Source organism: Pleurodeles waltl, chromosome 3_1 (assembly GCF_031143425.1).
Source record: "Pleurodeles waltl isolate 20211129_DDA chromosome 3_1, aPleWal1.hap1.20221129, whole genome shotgun sequence".
Classification (NCBI taxonomy): domain Eukaryota; kingdom Metazoa; phylum Chordata; class Amphibia; order Caudata; family Salamandridae; genus Pleurodeles; species Pleurodeles waltl.
The window spans coordinates 670,654,971-670,675,017 of NC_090440.1; the positions used below are offsets into that span (position 1 = coordinate 670,654,971).

General features: G+C 42.7%; 1 protein-coding gene across 1 annotated transcript in view; it reads right to left on the reverse strand.

Annotated features, from left to right (window-relative positions):
• Positions 1-20,047, reverse strand: part of DAGLA (diacylglycerol lipase alpha) — a 258,639-nt gene that overhangs the window by 83,907 nt on the left and 154,685 nt on the right. The window contains exons 9-10 of the mRNA XM_069223236.1: positions 15,266-15,390; positions 11,229-11,382 (exon numbers count right to left, since the gene is read on the reverse strand). Of these exons, the coding sequence (XP_069079337.1) occupies positions 11,229-11,382; positions 15,266-15,390 (279 nt within the window). The remainder of the gene's footprint in view (positions 1-11,228; positions 11,383-15,265; positions 15,391-20,047) is intronic.

A 20,047-nucleotide genomic window follows, 5' to 3' on the forward strand; every position in this document is an offset into this window, starting at 1 on the left:
GGCGGCAACCGGGCACACCGGCGATGGCTCGACGTCGATCGGCGGGCTGCCATCGATGGAGATATGCCCCTGCGATGGTGTTCCCTCGACGCCGTATCCTTCGATGTCGGGTGTCTCGCCGTCGACGGCGATCTATGCCGGTGAGACAGTGGCAGCGACGACGTCGACGGGGAACAAACAGGTACTTTCCTACCTGCTGACGTCGACCTAGCCATTCTCTCCTGAGAATGGCCTGCTGGTTGCCTGGGAAGTGAAGAGGACGATGTTTTCTGCCTCTCATGAAGCCCATGTAGTATGATCTTTTCTCTGTCCTTCAGAGTCCTCTTTGACATATTCTTGCAGTGCTTACAAGTGTCAGGGCAGTGACTCTGAGGCAGGCACACAATACACAGAGAGTGTGGATCTGACTGGGCCTTCTTCTTCCCACAAGAAGGGCATTTGACAAAAAGTGAAGGCATTTTTCTGTCAGGAAAAAACTGCCAAACTCAGACAAAGATGTTATCTGTCGAATGAAACAGGAAAAAACGCTTTTTAAAGGATTTTTCTGAGGAAAAACTCAGAAAAAACTGAGAGCTCAATGCTCCAGGATCCTCTCAGAAGAAGCCGGAAAAAAGAACTGACCTAACTGTGAACCAACTGTCACCTTTCCTTCACCCCTGAGGCATGGTGGGATACTGGAGGTGCTCAGGGTCTTAAAGGCACGGTGCCAAAGTTTTTATGGTTCTCCTATTGGCTAAGAATGCTCCATTGTTTTTCAATGTAGTTTTTTCTCTTTTTTCCCCTAGTGATTACTACTGCTTACTTCCCTAAGCCCAGTTTTGGGGGCTTGGGTAGATATTTATTCTCTATTGTAATTTTATAATGGAAAAAAAAAAAAAAACTTAATAGAAAGAAAGCATTTTAGCCTGTTTATGATTATAGCCTGCATTGCTGTTTTACACATGTTTAATATGTATGTATTTTATATATGCTCCGGGGTCCCCGCACAAGAGCGGGAATATTCAATGTTTATGACTATTGATGAGGATCCCCTGGAAGAGAAATAGTGAATCCTCACAATAAAAACGTAAAATTTAACTTGAATTTATGCTTTCCTGCATGGAGTGCTGTGATGTCTTGGGTGCACCTCTGAGTCAGACGAATTTTAAAAAACTATTCACGACAAATGGAAGTAATGTTTTAAAGACTACTTTAGATCAGTAGCACAAAGTAATATAATCAGAGTATAAATTGGCCTGGTCTTCACAAACCCCAGTAGATGATCTACTGCTTTCTTTAAGAAAATAGATTATGATCATGTGTGGCTGTTGGATAAAATGTTTATGCATAACGAAGGTAACCATCATATTCAACCCGAATGAAAAGGAGGTTTTTGCACAGGAAGAAAAACATGGAGCAATCACATCAATGCTTGCATATTGAGGTAGAGACAGATGTCTTGAAGCCAGTTACAGCAAGAATCTGTGACATATAAACAATAACGTTGAAGAGGAGACATACTGTACGTGACATGGTCAACAGATTCTGATAAAGGAATAATATTGTACAAGGCCAAGTAGCAAATCCAGAGATTTGGAATATTTTACTGTATGATATTTTCTGGTGGCACATACAATATTTAAGTCAGACTCGTAGGTGTTTATATTTGAGTAAACTACGTTCTCAGGAACCAGGTCCTAAAGATTAGTCATCTAAAATATAGGTGGTAAACAATTACATTCCTTTAACAATGGTCAAAATAATTTTTGACAGTAGAAGCAGACAGATTTATTCAAACTTTCGAGTCCACAAAACACCTTGGAGACTCAAGATAACGTGCAGCTGCTTGATCTGAACTACTGCAAACTCACAAGAATCTTTGTAAATTGATAAAATGTATAACTGAATTTCCTTACACATGCTGATTCATGAAAACTTCAGACAGAAATGATTGTGGCACAGCAACCATACTTAAAAAAATAGTGCCAAAGCAATGTTCATCTGGACAGAAACACACCACCAAAGAGTCTTATATCTACAAGTGCCACAAGTGAACAAACTTTAGGATTTCAAAGTTGTAAGCCTCTCGTTAATAAAGCGACATAGGTTAAAACCTGAAAGGTGAAGTGATTAAATCAACCCAAACAATCTGGGTGACAAAAAAAACAAGCATTTGCAATGCAACGGGTCTCGCGTTTGCTCGTGTTGGAGCTGATAGCGTTGTAAACTCCTAACCCGACTTTTCACCTATCGGCAAAAGTGCATTTATGTACGTAACCCGAAAAAGTGCAATTAACTGTGTAAAGCGCTCGACTTCTGCCAAGCGAGATCGCGCTGGGAAAATAGAGAAAAAGTAGTCCACGAGCCGGACAGAAAACAGCGAGCCTCGCATGTTTTCTGTACTTGGTCGATGCGCTCGAGGAGGGCTATCCACCGGAAAAGGCATGACGTGCATGCCTTACACTAATGAAATCAAGTAGATTCTAACAGGCAAGCCCACAAGCCAATTACAGACACTGACGTGACGTGGACAGGGCTCTGAGCCTTTTTTTAATTACAAAAGCGTCTCGCTTAGCGAAAAGCATGCGCAAGCGCATGCGACCCAGGCTCGACACTAATGACAAAAACATCAGGACCAGTAATTACAATAGGGTTAAAAGTAAGGGTTATATTACAAAAAAGTAAGGGTGGAAATAAGTCCCCATTACTCCTAAAGTAACACTGGAAGAAAAATTAATGCATAGTTAATGCTTAAGTAAAAATACAATTAGGAATGCAAACTTGATTACCTCAAGATTAATCCCAAAGTAACTACTGCCTCCATTTAAACATTCTGAACCACTCAGACCTCTTGGATGTTCTGGAACTAAATCTATGGAGTACCAAAGAGCTTGTTTTAAAGTTTTCGACTGGACAATCAGTAGAAAGAAATGGAAGACAATCTACTTACATTGTTAAGGATATGAGTATCAGATTATCAAAGATGTTTTACTTCACATGCCTAGAAAACTTGTGAACACAGACACCTAGCAGGAGAAATAGCTGATACTGTAGCACTCAGACCTTTAGAATTCATTATTCCTGTTCTGCTGCAAAACCTCACCAGTGGTTGAAGAAGACCGCTGCTTTGTTATTAAACAGCAAATGTAAGACATTCTCCTTTCTACAATCTTTCCATTTTCAAAGCTTTTAAAGATTACAAACAGTTTGGCGGCATAGCTTTGCCAGTTGATGCTAGACACTACAATTACATCCCTCAAACTTAACGCCTAGAGAAGTCAACCATTCTCCAAAGACTTCTGCACTATCTGAGAGCCATTGGCCCTCTTTGGCTACACTACAAACCTTCACTTTTCACAACAATGTATCTAACATGACAGATATTCAGAAAAATGGTGGGAGGTCAATAATAACAGGTATAAGTTAGGTTTGGGGTAATACATATATTAATAGGGCATCGTTTTGAAACCTCTTGCTAAAGGTATTTGCTGACTTGAGCAACATAGGGATTGGTGGGTGAGATCAAATACAAAGAACAGGGTTAAAAATGCCCCCTGTATTTCCAAATAGTCAAATCTGTGTGGCTGGACTCATGATGACACTACAAATAGTGCTGACACATAGTTTGAAAAAAATTGGAAAAGGTAATCAAACAAAACACCAGTGCAGGTTGAAAAAAAGCTAGAAGGAGCCATGTACTGACTGGCCTCCAGCCACACCAGCAATGACAAATGGTAACTCATGTGATCAGCATCTAAGAACTCACTAGAGGGAGGGTACGAAACACCTCTTCCAAAACTAATGCACAAGTGTGTTCTGTTCTCACTATTGAGAGTAGAACTTGACCTGGCACTGGTGAAAAGGACTCTTAATTAGCTAGTATTTTTCTTCTCTCTGCGCCTTTGTGTAGTGAGACTTTCGAGAAATGAAGGGAGGAGTGAATATTAACTCTGGCACCATCACAAGCACATAGCTTTCATTTTTCTCCCTCCTAAACTCATATTTTTGAAAGAGCTTGTACATTTTGAAAACTGGAACTGAACTTTTACAGACAGCATCTTGGTGTAAGGAGTCACCACAGGGACCTTTGTAGAGGTCAGAGTCATATTTCAAAGGCAGAAATGCAACTGGTACCCTGCAAGACCTGTGGGGGGTTTAGTCAAAGTCTGATCAACACAATAAACATTTTTAGAACATGATAAATACATTTTAAAAGAATATACATTCAAATCAAAATAATTGATTGTCAAAATCAATAGCTCTGGCCCTGGTAAACCTGCAATTTTATTTTATTTAAAAAAAAGCATTTTCTTGCAAGCATAAACATTAACTTTCTTAAAGTAATAAAAAGTACAAATGTAGCTTAGCTGTAGCTTACATATGTTTGCAAAATATAAATAAGCAAAGATTACTCATTTCAAATACATATATAATATAAAATATCATGTCAAAGGCAGAAATGAAGGCAGATATTAGCCCACCAGTCCGGGCACTGAACTCAATTACTTTTATGCACAAACAAAATGCCTTCACATTGAGGAGAGCTGTATATGGTGGTCAGAAGCAAAAACTGTGAATAATACTTGTTCAGACCAGAAAGACCCTTTGTGTGAATGTTTGTAAAATGAAGTAGGAAGCATGAGACTGTTGATACAGTTAAAGCTGTCTCAACGTCAGTCCGCAAAATGGGAATGTGTTATGCTCCATGTTCACCATCGATTACAGCGCTGCTACATACTCTCACATGCATGGGATCTGCGAGCGCTGAGCAATAGTTTGCGAACACCACAATGACAGGAAAGCTGGTGCAATGACTACTTTTAGAAACAAAAGATTATTGAAAGCTCATGCCACAAAAATGAAAAAGAAAAGAAAACTTGCTGCCACCCTTAAAGGTGGCCATATGCTTGCAATAACAATTGAAAGTAAAAAAATAACAGTTGCACATAATTTTAATAGAAAAGTATAAATGCTTCCCAGCAGGCAGGTGTATATAAAAAACATCACAAGAGAACCAGATTTTCATTGGTATAAAAAGAATGTAATTTTGGCTTTGATTTATTGCAGCCTGAAAGCATAGTTTTAACATGCACAGTCGTGATTACAAAAAGAAACAAGAATTTGCAATGCAATGGGTCTTGTGTTTGGTTGAGCTAGAGCAATCAGCATTGTAAGCTCCTAACTGGACTTTTCTTGCCACATAAACTGAAAATGAAAATATAACAGTTTCACATAACTAACTGGACTTTTCTTGCCATATAAACTGAAAAATAAAAGTTTCACATAAGCGAGCTGATGGCCGCCATCAGTGCAAAGTAGACACACTAAGGGAAATAAAAGTTCACTAGTAGTGAAACTTATCGGCAAAAGTGCAATTATCCATGTAACCAGCAAAAGTGCAATTATCTACGTAATCAGCAAAAGTGCAATTAACTGTGTAACAGAGTCGATGTCATGCAAAGATCGCGCTGCGAAAAAAGAGGAAAAAGTAGTCCAGAAACCAGACGGAAAACGTGGAACCTCGTATGTTTTCAGTACTTGGTCGCTGCGCTCGAAGAGGGCTAAACACCAGAAAAGGCATGACATATGCATGCCTTTCACTAAAGAAAGCAAGCAGATTGTAAAAGGCAAGCTCACAAACCAATGAAAGAAACTGACGTGACATGGGTGTGGTTTGAAGCCCAAAGAGAGATTACAACACGGGACAGAGCGCTTTGTGCTCGCCCCTAAAAAGGGAACAAAGAATACGTAATAGAAAGAAGAAAGTATTGGCAAAGTAAACTATCAGCCCACCAACCCTGGCACTGGAGTGCAGTTCATTTTAAATGGATGTGCTCAGGCAAAATGCCGCCAATCACAGCGCAGGAAAGCCAGTCCCTGATGTGGGCTGACCCACATGTAGCATGCTAAGGTCAGCAAAAGCAAAATGGGAATTACGGTTGAACAGACCAATGAAGCAGGCTGAACCTAAAACCCTTGCTGAGAATATATATCTATTTTTCTTTAATTACGATTATTTTTATTAGAAGAGTCGGGCTAGAGGTCTCTAAGCCAAATCAGATGAAAAGCCTTGTTTACTTTCTGTGCAATTCACTCCTCATCCTCCTCCCCAGCCAGTGTTGTTTTAAGGATTACTGAAGCCTCAGGCAAGACATATTTTGGGGCCCCTTGTTTTGTAATTTTACTAAACAAACTTTCAGAAACAGGGTTCACACAAAAATAGTTAAAATATATTTTCCAGGGCCCCTTAATTCCTAAAAATGCTATTTGGCAGAGGGAGAAAGACTCATAGGTAGAGGCAGGCAGGGAGGAGAGAGACAGATATGGAAATAAACAGAGATGAGCAAGATAAAGGGAAAGTCTACTTTCCTATGGGGCCCCTTGGAAGGTGGTGGCCTTGGCAATTGCCCACTTTGTCCATACCTTAAAGCGTCTCTGCCCGCAGCCTCGTAGTAGCAAATAGGATGCCGCCAATGAGCTAAGGGTGGTACGGGGGGACAGCCCTATGATGTCAACGCCTGGCTAGTCACATGATGGATGAACTCACTTCTTTTGTCGCTGTTGATGTTATTTTGGTGAACTGACGTCCGTGCAGATTTGTTATGGACAAAACTACTATCTTATGACTAAACAAACTGGTACATTGTGTTCTGGCATATGCTGCTCTGGACCATGCCGCAAGGGGGCAGTGGACCTGCGTATGCGATTCTACAAAAGCCGGATGCTGCGGACGCCGACATATTTACGATTTACAGGCGACAGCGCTCTGGATAAAAAGAAACAAACATTTTTTCCTTGTGGTCCTTAGGGAAAAGGGCAAAAGGTTAACTTGTCTACTTTTTAAATGCTAAAATTAAGAAATACAATAATAGCACATTTCAGCTAACCACAGAGGCAGCATTACAGAACTGGCATTACCAGGTCTTCGGAGCAAGAAAGTCTGCTTTAAGTTTCTTTCAAAATTCACATTTCAGTGAGGCTTTCAGAACGTTAAAAAGATCGGATCAACACTCCTAGGATCTTTCATCGGCCTCAGGTAACAGCAAACCAGTCCTATTCGAGTTCACATTTCAAACTGAAGTTCTCGAAGGCTCGACGATAAGGAATGGCTGAACTGGGGCGCCTATATTTTGAGCTCATTTGCCTGCTAGCTGGAAACAAATTACCCTGACAGGAAGATCACTATGGGGCATATTTACAAGAAAGCAGCGCATCATAGATGATGCAGCACTTTTCTTGCGCCCCTCTACCGGCATATGACACCACCGTGGTTGCACTGTATTTACAATATGGCACACCATAGTGGTTATTAGCACAATAATGTCAAAAATGTTGACGCTATTGTGGCGCTTTGCTACACTAGCGTCAAAAGTTTTGACGCTAGTGCTGCAAAGCACAGGGAGGCCCATTGAATATAATGGATGCGTCATTTTAATGGCTGCTCTGAGCAGGCATTAAAAATGACGGAAAAAATGGCGCAGTGAAAAGTTGTAAATTTCACTGAGCCATTTTTTCAGGCCTCCCTGTGCCGGAACGCCCCCCTTGCATACATTATGCCCGACGAAGGCATAATGTGGCGCAAGGGGTCGCAAAGTTTTGTAAATATGGTGCAGCAGAAAAGCCACTTAATGTAAAATAAATAACGCTATGGCAGCTCTAAGGTGGCGCAAGGGGCTTGTAAATATACCCCTATGTAGTTTGTCCCAGAATTAAAAGAGAAACATAGCCTGCTACGACTACCACTTTTGCTGCATACAACTGGTACTTAGCACAGCACATGAGCTTGGCCATTGGTGGCGCTCCCTCTGACAGTCTTTGTTGGCGCCCCCAGGCCCACTATGACCTTTCTCTGAACTGATTCCCTCACTGACACCCAATGGTGCCCATCATCTCTCCTGGGGGCACAAGTCCTAAAAAAAGAAGTGGGGAGGACTAACCAAGTTAGGCATTATACAAGTGACATCATTGCGCATGACATCACAGCACATAACATCGCATGTGGAGTCACAGAGAGTGCCACCACAACCCATGACTTCTCTGGAACTGACATCACAAGAGGTGACATGTTTAGCAGGTCTATCATGAGTACATTTGAGCGTATTACAATATTTAAAAAATTAGATTTTGTGTCGCTGTTGTGCCATAAAAACTGATGCAACCGCAACGCAAAATCTGGGCCTCAACCTTCACATTTATTTTCTAAAACTCTGCCAAAAGGAAATTGGCAACAGGAAGAAACGTGGCACTAAATCTGTTCTGTTTAATTAGTTGCAAAGTCTGCATTTTAAAATATCTTACTGGGTTAAGGTACCTGCAGAGATCTGTGTGTGCCAACTAAATCTCAGGGAATAATAATAATGGTAAAATTACTCCGGAGGTTAAAATATTTGCTGGAGAGATCTGTGTTTTTGTGTAGTCACAGTTGTAAACCAAAGTAGCATAGAGGTTTAATATGTCTTCTACAAAGCACATTATGTAACATGCAGATAAGAGATGGAGAGATAAGCTGTGGGACTTTGTTTCCCCTCTACTGCATTTAGGCGTGAGGCTCCTGATAGCTCCAAGCCAGGATACTCCATTAAAAGGAGGCTTGATGGCCCTTTAACTGCGGCCTTTATTATGGGCCCAGCTGGAATCTGATATGCCCCTGGCCGCCTGTATGTTGCTGCTCCGAATAAAAGCAGATAACGTGCAGGCCTTGCTGAATTTGTCCAGGTGTCTAAAAATTACACCCAGACAAGTTTAGCAGATTTCTGTGGGGCCCAAACCTTTGGCATGGATGGCATCCACCCTGTGAAAATAGTGGGTAGATGCTGTCAACCTGTGTGTACCCTCGACTCATGCCCTGTCCCTCCTTAACTCCTCTCTTAAATGTGTTTATTTTATTGAGCTACTCATCCCAATGTTCCGTGTCAGAGCTCATCATACAAGAGTGTAAATCAATGTAAGGGAAATGTTACTTAAGACAATAAAGACGTAAAGAATTAGGAGTCATATTTAGGAGTCACATGTCATTCATGTTGGTAGGCAAATCTATGTTAAGAGTGCTTCATCTGCAGAAATGAAGAGGCAGATTTACTCATTTTTCACGCAGAGCAGTAACTAAGTTGCCGTGCTGCACTGTTGGAAAAGGAAAGAGCACAACAGCGCCATATCTATGAGGATATGATGCTGTTGCACTCTCCTCTAGTGCTGGCATACATTAGAGTGCCTTACTCCAGTGCACACACACATGCCCTATAGTGCAAGGGTGTGTGTGTGTGTGATGTTAAGCATAGGTTTTTATACCAGAAGGTGCCTTCTGGCACCAAATTCTACGCTTTGACAAAAATTATTACTTTACCAGTTTGTGTGAGTGCTGTATGGTGTAGCACACATTTAAAGATCAAACGGTTTGGAGAAGATACATCTTTTCCCCAAATGGCACACCTGCCTTGAGAAGGTGTAATGTTTTGATGCAAATCCAGTTCTACCAAAGTCAGCAAAGGGATTAGTGTCAAAATACGTGGGTGGGGGTATGAGAACATCCATGTACCACCCATGGTATGCCATCTTGGTGCAAAGTGGCGCATAGTGCTACTTTGGGACTACTTTTCAATGTAACCCCAAAATAACACTTTGCACCAGGTTTGCGTCCCATTTGTGATACAAACAGGTGGAAAGTGTATTTTCAAACTTAATACAACGACTTGGGTTGTCATTCTAATAAAATTGTATCACTACCCAAAGGAACCCTTTAAAGCAATTTTGTAATAACGAAATATCGAGGCAAAAACAATAAGGTTCTATACCTGTACTTGCAACTTGCATGCAGTGCCTTGATGCCAGTTTATAGTTCAATGTGTTATATCAGGAGGATTTTAACTTATGAGTTTTAAGTAACAAAAGAATTTCTGTGACCAACTAATCTATCTATATAAAACACAATCTTTGATCTGCATGTTTCAAGTTGTGCTTTGCAGTGAGAACATGAATCCTCTATGCTACTTTATAATGAGTCAAAAACGTAACTAGACAAATTACAGATCTCTCCATCAAGTTCATTAGTCATCAGTTATCAAGACATTCTTTTTATCCCCTGAAAAACGCCGGGCCCTCAAAGTTCTCTGCAGGCTGCTCTTATCTCGCCTCAGCAGGTTATGCAAACGGCACCCCCTCGAGCTTAGTGCATGGTGGGCAGCACCGTTGCACTACCCTAAAGACAGTACTCGAGCAGGTGTCCAGACTTATACCGTTTTGCAGGATAACTAATTAAGTCATATTTACATACAATGAATCTAAGTGAACTTATTTACATGGTCAGTGTCTAGCATGATAATATAGCACCGGAATCCTAGGAATAAAAAGATTAAAAATCAAAAGTGAGGCATTTAACTACATCAAGAATGACAGAAACATTTATTTTGTTTGCTTGTTGTGGCTAGTTGTGATATGAGGAGAGGGATGAGATGTGACTAAGAGGGGTCAAAGGGGGGGTGAGGATGTGGTAAAAGGCAGAGATGCAGTAAACAGGTTTAGGAGGAGCAAAGGGCTGAGCTGAAGTCAGATGGGCGGGAGGAGATGAGAGCTGCTGAGCATTTGTGGAATGGAGACGCAGTTAACTAGGATTAGAGGAGACCCAAGATAAGATGTGATCAGATGGGATAGGAATAAGATGGGATAGGAATAAGATGGGATAGGAGTAAGATGGGATAGGCATAAGATGGGATAGGAATAAGCTGGCATGAGGTCATCGTGGATAGGATAAGATGGGTCGGAAGCAGACAATGAGTCAGTGGCTATGGAAGGAAATCCTTAGATAGGTCAGCTAGGACAGGAGGAGCAGTCGACGATGTGGTCAGATGGGAGATGAGAGAAAATGAGGAGAGGGCAAAGAAAATGGCAGAGATGTGGTCAGTGTGGATAGAAAGCGGCTCAGGTGTGGTCTGCTTGGACGGTGGGGATAAGATGGGGTCAATCTAGATGGGATGGAAGAATGATATGTGGTCGGCCAGGGTAGGAAGAAAGAGCGGCGATGCATTCTGACGGGACAGGAGACGAAAAGATTATTATACAGGAAGCTGGAATAAGGGAAAGGAAGCTTAAATGAGGTCAAATGGTACAAGAGGAGAAGATGGCAGGAATATAAGCAAAAGGGAGACAGAGGAAGAGGGTCCCGAGATATTTACTGTGGAAGCAGAATACTAGGTAGCAGACAACACACAGGATGCAGGTAAGAGTCAAAGACAGATAGATATGCTCCTACTTACAGCATCATGGCACGAGGTGTACACAATGTCAACCGAGGACATGTTTTCATCCAGGAAGTGTCGTCGGATGGCAATGGCATTACAGCCACAGCAGTTGTCTTCCTCTATGGTGACACCTGGAGCATAGCGGGGACGGGATGAGCAGAGGCAACATCTGGGTACAAAGAAGGAGACTATATTAGGAGGAGAGAGGCTGGGGAGGCGAAAGGAACAAATAAACAGCAGATAAGAAAAGAAAAAAAACAGAGAACGGTCAGAAAATTGCACATTAGAAGTGAGTTTTATTTGGCAAGCCCTCAGCTGCAAAGAGACTCTGAGCACCCGGCAAACGAAGGATTTCACTGGAACCTGCGCACAACGTGGAATACATAGACAGAGAAAGAATGATAAGCAAGGTAAGTGAAACAATATTTTTACTGGTTAGTGATGCTTGCTAGGTGCCCCTGACATATGGCTGCACCTCTAGTCAACCACAACTGCAAGACCAATGCAGATTCAGAGACAGATGCTCACAATACCCTGAGGCATGGTAATCAATTTCCTATTTGCCACTGGACCTGCTAGTCGCTGTTATACTTCCCAAGAGAGGACACTTTGGAGGATCACCACTGTGAAGTGGTTCAGGATCTTCCATGTCTCAGTGACCTGGAGAGCTATGCTGGCGGACGCTTAGTTGCCTGGCAGGGTCACCCAAGCAAAACAAGTCGAAGAGTAGAGACCAGACAAAGTGTGATCCACTGGTCCTCCAGTTTAGGGTTTCGGCACAAAGTTAACAACAATGTCCCATAAAAGGCGTTCATAAACCACTAAATCTTTTGAAAAAAGGGACTTCCAGAATCTCTGCATGAGACATGCATAATTTGCAATAGTCAAAGCCCCAGGGAAACTAGTAACAGGATTACAAAAGTTCTGCGTACCAAGTGCAAGAACAGGAAAGCTGGCTAACATCTGAGACTGGGCACTAAACCTGCACATCCTAGGGGTCAACAAAAGTAGATGGACCGAATCTAGCAGAATGAAAACCACCACAGGAGATTGTACTGTACTCGGGAAGGGATGATGACCAATATCACGAAGGAGTAGCAATCATACTGAGCAAGGGGACAGAGGCATGCCTAATTGAGTGGAAGCTATTCCACACTAGACTCGTGAAAGCCAGGTTAAAAAAAATTTGAGTCACAAATGATCTGGTCAGAGGATGGACTCTCTCCCCCCACTGTGATACTGACAAACGTGCTCACCCAATGGCAGAAGCAGAAACCAGATTGACCACATGGGGACATGTGGCACCTGGAGACGCTCATTGCAAGATGTCAGAGTGTCGAGAGGATCCAACGTCACCAGTGATGATCATGTAGTGAGCTCTCTTGTGAAGCTGAAGCTCAGAAAAACAGAATTCAAAACATTTGGATGACAGCACTTCGATGTGGCAAAATTACAGGATACCAAGACTGAGAAGGCATTCATCTTACAAATCAAAAACAGGTTCCAACTCCTGCCAGACATGGAAGATCAGTGTGAGCCAGCTGCAGACGCAGTCAACAGGAAATGGGAACAGGTCTCTTCAGTATACGTGAAGAGTAGTGACACGTGCCTGGGGACCAAGACAAGTAAGAGGAAAGAATGGATAAGACAAGACACAACATATGGCGAGCTGTTGAAGACAGGAGGGCAGAATAAAATAGACTCATGGAGGCTGCAGGTGAAGTACAAACAGCCCAAAGAAGCAAACAGAGAAGTTAAAAGAATGACAAAAGTAGACAAGTGGGAGTACAAGGATCACCTTGCCAGCTAAGCAGAGGAGGTAACCAGTACAGGCGAACGGGAAAGGTCTTCAAGGTCACGAAGATAACCAGTGGTAAAATCTTGTGCAACATACAATACCTCATCATGGACAAGCAAGGCAGACTAATAAAAACAGAGAAAGAGCAGAAAGCACGCTGGACAGAGGACTCAAAGACATCTTAAACAGATCAGTACCAACAAGCAAAGTGGGCATCCAAGAAGCAGAGACAGTCTTGGATGTGAATACACCCCCACCACAGAAAGAAGAAATCGTCACTGCCATCCGATCTCTCAAGAACAGAATGTTTTTCCTGACAAAAACAACCTGAATTCACAAGTGTTCAAGGCAGACCCTGAAACATCAACCCCCGCTGTTTACACAGATTTGGGAAGGAAAGAAAGTATCAGATGATCAGAAACCAAAGTATCATTGTCAATATTCCAAAGAAGGGAGTATTAACCAACTGTAACAACTGCCAGGGGCAAGGCAGGTTGAGAGACAGATGCTCATGATACCTTGAGACATGGTAATTGGTTTCCTATTTGCCACTGGACCTGCTAATTGATTTTGCACTTGCCAAGAAGAGAGGACATGCATCAAGCAACCATCTTTGATAAGGAATTTCCTTCTAAATGACTTGCATTTAACTGTAGTGAATGATCTGGAATTGCTCCTTCACGAGCTTTCGCATCTGCTCCTTTTACTGTTTCGAGTGGTCCCTGAACTTAGCTCAATACTCTACTTGCCCACTCTTGCTAAAAATCCAGCCTTATGATATGTAGTAATGCTGGAGCTTATGCCTGATAAGTTCTGCATTTACCTCTTAATTCTTAATTAATGTGTTCTTGTTTTGCAGCTCTTTGTCTCTTGGAATATTCCCACCCTCATTCAGTCTACAGCTACTATTAAGCCAAAGGGGTTAGTTCGTAGTTTATTCAATGAGCTATTTGCTCTTGTGGATTGCCTGCAAGGTAATAGAATCTGGCAAGAAATGAAAGCAGTGGGAAAAAATATAAAAAAATGGACTAAGAAAGCAGAGGAACAGAAAACCAAAAATAGAGCAGATTTAAAAAAAAAAAGAAAATAGCAAAACAACAGCAGGGAGAACAAAAAAATATTGGAAGAAGACATGAAAAGACAGCACTGAAGAGAAGAGCAAGTGTGAGTAGAGAAACAGGCAAGAACACGAAGGAACAGAGGGAAAGAAGACAAGCAGAGTTGGGAACAAGAAAACTGCACCCAGAAGAAGAAGAAATAGTAACGCAAGTGAAAACAATAGAATGGGTAACAAATATAGACAACTAGCGAAATCAAAGACAGCAAAGAAAGAGAACAGATAAACAGAAGACACAAAAGACAGTAAAGAGGGACACACAACAACTGAGGAACAAAAGGCAAAAAAAACACAAGAACAAGACACCAAAACGAAAAAAAGACAGCTCTAGATGAGAGAACAAGAAAACAGATACAAATTGACAAACGAAGGAACAAGAGCTTCAGAGGTAAGAATAGATGAATCGGAGAAAGCAAAATGGGACGAGAAAAGAAAGATTCAGAAGGGGTGGAGGTGAGCATGAAAGCTTAAAAAATGAATTTGAAGAGAAAGAGCAAAAGAACAAATTAAAGCGAATAAGAGCAAGTAAATCAGCAGAACAAAGTGAAGAAGGTGAGATTCAAAGAAGAGAACATAAAATAAGAGTGGAAAGACCTTCAAGAAACTGAAGAAAGTAAGCAAGAGAGGTAACAAAGAGGAGTGAAGAGAGTTCAAGACAAAAGGACAAAAGGAGAGAGAAAGAGAGAGAGAGAGAGAGAGAGAGAGAGAGAGAGAGAGAGAGAGAGAGAGAGAGAGAGAGATGACAGATGGTGTGAAAAGGAATGTGAGAAAAGGAATGATGGGTGAGAAGGGTGTAAAAGGTAGGAGAAGTTGTATGACAAGAGGAAAGTGAAGGTTGAGGGACAGCGAGAAAAACACTGGAGGGAGTGATATGAAGAGTGGAAACATAAGCTGAGAGGGAACAAGAAGAGCAAAGACAGTAAATACTAAAACAAGCACATAAAGAGTACAGTTGGGAGGAAAAGAAGAATGCTGGTGAGGAACTACCAAGACGCATAGCCGGAGAGTGAGAACAAAGCAAAGAGCATGAGACTGTAAGGCCAGGCCCAAGGAAGAAAGATTATAAGCCTCTCAAACAATTCTGTGCTGGTAAAGGCTTGCTACACTGGGGATCAGACCTGAGAGTTGTCTACTCACGAGCAGGAGCCAGCCAGACGGCAGATCCCACAGGCAGGTTTCCGGATCAGGTACATGGGCCAGCCATATGCTGCCAGGGCGAAGAGCATGTAATAGCATACTTCTTTGTAGCGCTGCATCTCATGCTGAAAGAGAGAAACATACTAAGTGTCACACGATGTCTCCCTCGTCACAATCATAGATTTATCAATGCACTGCTGAATCACATAGGAAGGAAACACTACCAGCAATGACTGCGTTATGAGATTCAGAGGACCACATTACTGCAGCCCGCCTTCAAACTTCAATGGAAACTATTACACTTCAGTCCTGGAAATTCATCCGCAAAGTCAGCCTGCTCTGTGGGGAAACACTTTCCTAATCACCCTCCTCGGAGAAGCCACCTTTCTGGCCCCTAAATAATCAATAATAAAGAGTATATAGGAAAGAGGATCCATGTGTGCCATAACCTGTCCCATGTTCCATCATATTTCAACTTTGGGAACATGAAAATATCTGACTTAGTCTCTGGTCCACGGACTACCATGATCATCTATACATCCTTCCCCCTGATCTCCAAGCAACATGACACGTAACAACACATCTGGAGAGAATAATTGCTTGAGAGTTCAGCTATATTTAGCTAAGGCCAGCCATAGAAAGCAAGGCTGCTAATCAGCACACATTTAATCAAATAAGAAAAATAGTTGCTTACCTGTAACTGTAGTTCTCTAGTATTGGAATCTTTCATAGATTCACATGCTTGAATCATTCCCTGTCGTCGAGATGGGAGTCCCCGGTAAATTAAAATAGCAATATAGAAGCAACTATATTGAAAAAAGGCCCAAAGGCTTTCACCTTAGTAGCTTATCCTTGTCTCTGTGAGTAAAAAGGATCAAGCCAAGTCTCTGCCGATCAGGCTTCCCCTCCCTCTAGAACCCTCCTGTGAGAAGCTCAATTCCCTCAGATTTTCCAAAGCACGAGTGCCAAAGTATCTGAAGAGAACAGATAATGGTGAGCTTCCCAGGGGAGGAGGGAGGTTCGCATGTGAATCTATGAAAGATTCCAATACTGGAGAACTGCAGTTACAGGTAAGTAACTAATTTTCTCAATCCAGTATTGGAACTTTCATAGATTCACATGCTTGAATCAGAATAGCAAGCAGTAGAAGCAGTAGTGAAGCACACTGTATAATACACATAACCACAATCATTGAAGTAAACATTATCATGCAAGAGAAGAACTATTAAATAAGCAATGAATATGTGAAGAGAATATCACAGTAGCATGATAAATAAGAAATAATACATCATCAAAGGAAGAAAACAATGCTATAGAATGTGCGCTGACATACTGGGCTGACGGGAAAAAAGAAATGAAGAAAATACAACAGCTCACCGTTACTGGAATAGATGTCGTAATAAAGCTTGTCCTATCGCCACATCACCCTGCTGTGTTTCTTCCAAACAATAATGCCTCGCAAATGTATGCGTTGACGTCCAGGTGGCAGCCCTGCAAATGTCCTGAATGTGCACTCCTGCGAAGAGCACCGTGGATGCGGCCACTGTCCTTGTTGAGTGTGCATGAGTTGGTTCCTGTAAAGGTTTTCCTGCCGCTGTATGACAATTGTTAATAGCAGAGGCTATCCATCTTGCAATCCCCTGCTTGGACAGCGACTGGCCTTTTCTAGGAGCACGAAATGCTACAAAAAGTTGATTGATTTTCTAAAATGCCTAGTTCTATCTAGATAAAACCTAAGGCACCTCTGAACGTCCAATGAATGCAGAGCCTGTTCTGCCAGTGTTGAAGGATTTGGGAAATACGATTTTAGTACCACTGGTTGATTAATATGGAAATCCGAAGGAACTTTAGGTATAAACTGTGGGTTCATTAGACTATCCTGCTCTCTTGAACTGTAAGAAATGGTCTTGGATAGTGAATGCTTGGATCTCGCTGACTCTTCTGACTTAGGTAAGAGCGAGAAGGAGAGCGACTTTCCAGGATAAAATGTTTAAATCTGCCTTGTGAATTGGCTCGAACGGAGGCTTCATTAATTGGGACAACACCAGGTTAAGCTGCCACGATGGTGGAGGAGGTCTGACTAGAGAGAAAGATCGGAACAGCCCTTTAAGAAATAGTTTTATGACCCTTGCGGACCACAAATGAGGTACGTTTTCCTTACGTCTATAGCGGGAAATTGCTGCTAAGTGGACTAAAATCGAAGCGATCGCCAAACCTGATCTAGCCAGATGGAGAAGGTAAGGCAGTATCTGCTTCGGCAACGAAGAGAAAGGATGTACCTGAGCCTTTGTACACCATGAGCAAAACCTCTTCCACTTCAGACGATAACATTTGTTGGTACTATCAGCTGCAGCTCTGGCGAGGATGACTTTACAGTCCGAAGGAATATTTAGGTGTGCAAGCTCAAGGTGTTCAGGAGCCAGGCTGTCAAGTGAAGTGAAGCTGGATCCTGGTGGAGAATTTGGCCCTTGCTCATTGTTAGTAGGGACGGCATCACTGGTAGAGGGATGTTGTGGCTCTCTGAGAGGAGAAGGAGCTCTGTATACCAGTACTGCTGAGGCCATGCCGGAGCGATCAGAAGAAGTTTGCAGCGTTCGCTCTTGATCTTCGCTTGAACTCTCTGTATGAGGGGAATGGGAGGAAAGGGGGAAGCATAAATTCCTGACCATGCCATGGAAAACGCATTCCCCCAAGAGCCCTGATGGTGATCCCGACTTGCAAAGAACCGGCATTTTGCATTCTGCAGGGTGGCAAAGACATCCAGGTTTGGTTTTCCCCATAGGGAGAAAACTCGGTTTAACACTCCTTGATCCAGTTCTCCTTCGTGGTTGGATGACACTGACCTGCTCAGAGAGTCTGCTATGACATTCTGAATGCCCGGGACGTGTTCTCCTCTAAGGTTTATCTTTTGCCTGATAGACCATTCCCAAATGCGCTGAGATTCTCTCGATAAGAGGAGAGATCTTGTTCCTCCCTGCTTGTTGATATAATGCATAGTTGTAGTGTTGTCCGTCTGAATGGGTACTGATGAGCCTCTTATCTTTGGAAGGAAAGCGCAGAGCGCTAGGCGAACTGCCTTCAATTCGAGGTAATTGATGTGAAAAGACCTCTGATGTGGCTTCCATTTGCCCCTGACTTGTAAGTGCTGAAGGAAGGCTCCCCAACCTTCGAGAGATGCATCAGTAGTGATCAACCACAGAGCTGGTTGGAGGAGAAAAGAAAGCCCCACCGACAATTGAGACTCCTGAGTCCACCAAGCCAGAGATGATATCATGGGTTTCGTTATCCTGATTATATCATCGAAAGACCCCTTGGACTGTGTCCACTGAAGGTCCAGCTGTTCCTAGATGGGTCACATTCAAAGACGACAGAATGGTACCAGGGGATTGCAGGAGGACATCATTCCCAACAGGGACTTGAAAAGGCAAACTGAAACATACTTTCTTTTTTGCAGGAGCCTAGCCAGAGATATGAGCTTTTTCAGCCTCTCTCCTGTAGGAAATACCTTGTTGGTGGATGTGTACAATATTGCCCCCAAAAATGTTCTTCTTAAGGGCTGGAAGGCTGATTTGTCGCAGTTGACGGTTAGGCCCAGATTTGTTAACAGCTCCACGCAGGCACATGTGGACCTCAGTGCCTGAGATCTGGACTTGGCCTTGACGAGCCAATCGTCCAAATACGGGAAACCCTGATGGTTGTGCCTTCTGAGGAAGGCTGTGACTGGAGCTAAACATTTGGTAAAAATTCTCGGGACGATTTCAGACCGAAAGGAAGCACTTTGAACTGGAAATGCTCTCCGGCTACTACAAATCTGAGATATTTCCTGTGGGAAGGGTGAAAAGGGATATGGAAATATGCGTCCTGCAAATCGAGGGTGGACATGAAATCTCCTGGATTGAGAAGCAACAGGATATCTGTTAAGGTGATCATACGAAATGACTGCTTCTTGAGATAAGTATTGGGATCCCTGAGGTCTAAGATTGGGCGCCAACTTTTCCCCTTCTTTCGAATCAGGTAGAACCAAGAATACAATCCCCTCTTTTTGTCTTGATGCAGAACTCTCTCTATAGCTCCCTTGAGAAGCGTTGGCTCGACTTCCTGTTTGAGCAGATGTAAGTGTTTCAACCTTCGTGGAAGGGGGGGGCTTGCAGGAGGGAACTGGAGGAATTCCAAAGTATGGGCAAATTAAATCAGGTTTAAGACCCATTGGTCTGATGTAATGTTTTGCCAATTGTGAAAGTGGTGGGAAATCCTTCCCCCTATTTTTGTATCCAAGGAAATGTTCATAGCTGGAGTCACTAGAAAGTCATTGTCTGCGCCCTGTGTCCTTCATTTGCTGCTCTACTCTTTTGCATTGTTCTCGAATATGCCGCTTGTGGAGGCAGCCTCTGTTGGTACTGGGAACTAAAGGACTAAGAAGCAGCAGAGACAGAGGGGTATCTCCCCTGCAAGATGAATACCCCCGACCTCTAGCACCCCGAAAGGGCTGCCTTCGAAACTGTAGCGTGCCAAGGGGTCTGGCTGTGTCCGTATCAGTCTTTATGGACTGAAGTGCGTTGTCAATATGCTTTCCGAAGAGGGCTTCTCCGTCAAAAGGCAAGTCCAAAATCTTGTTTTAAAACTCCAGTCTAAACAAAGTTGCAAGGAGCCAACCCTGCCTTCTTAAAATTCTGCGCCTGCCAGCTGCCGAAACGCTGTGGTGGCGATATCCATTGCACAGTCTATAACCTCAGCAGTAGTTGATCTAGGTAGGGAGCAATGTCTGCCCATAATTGCCTGTCG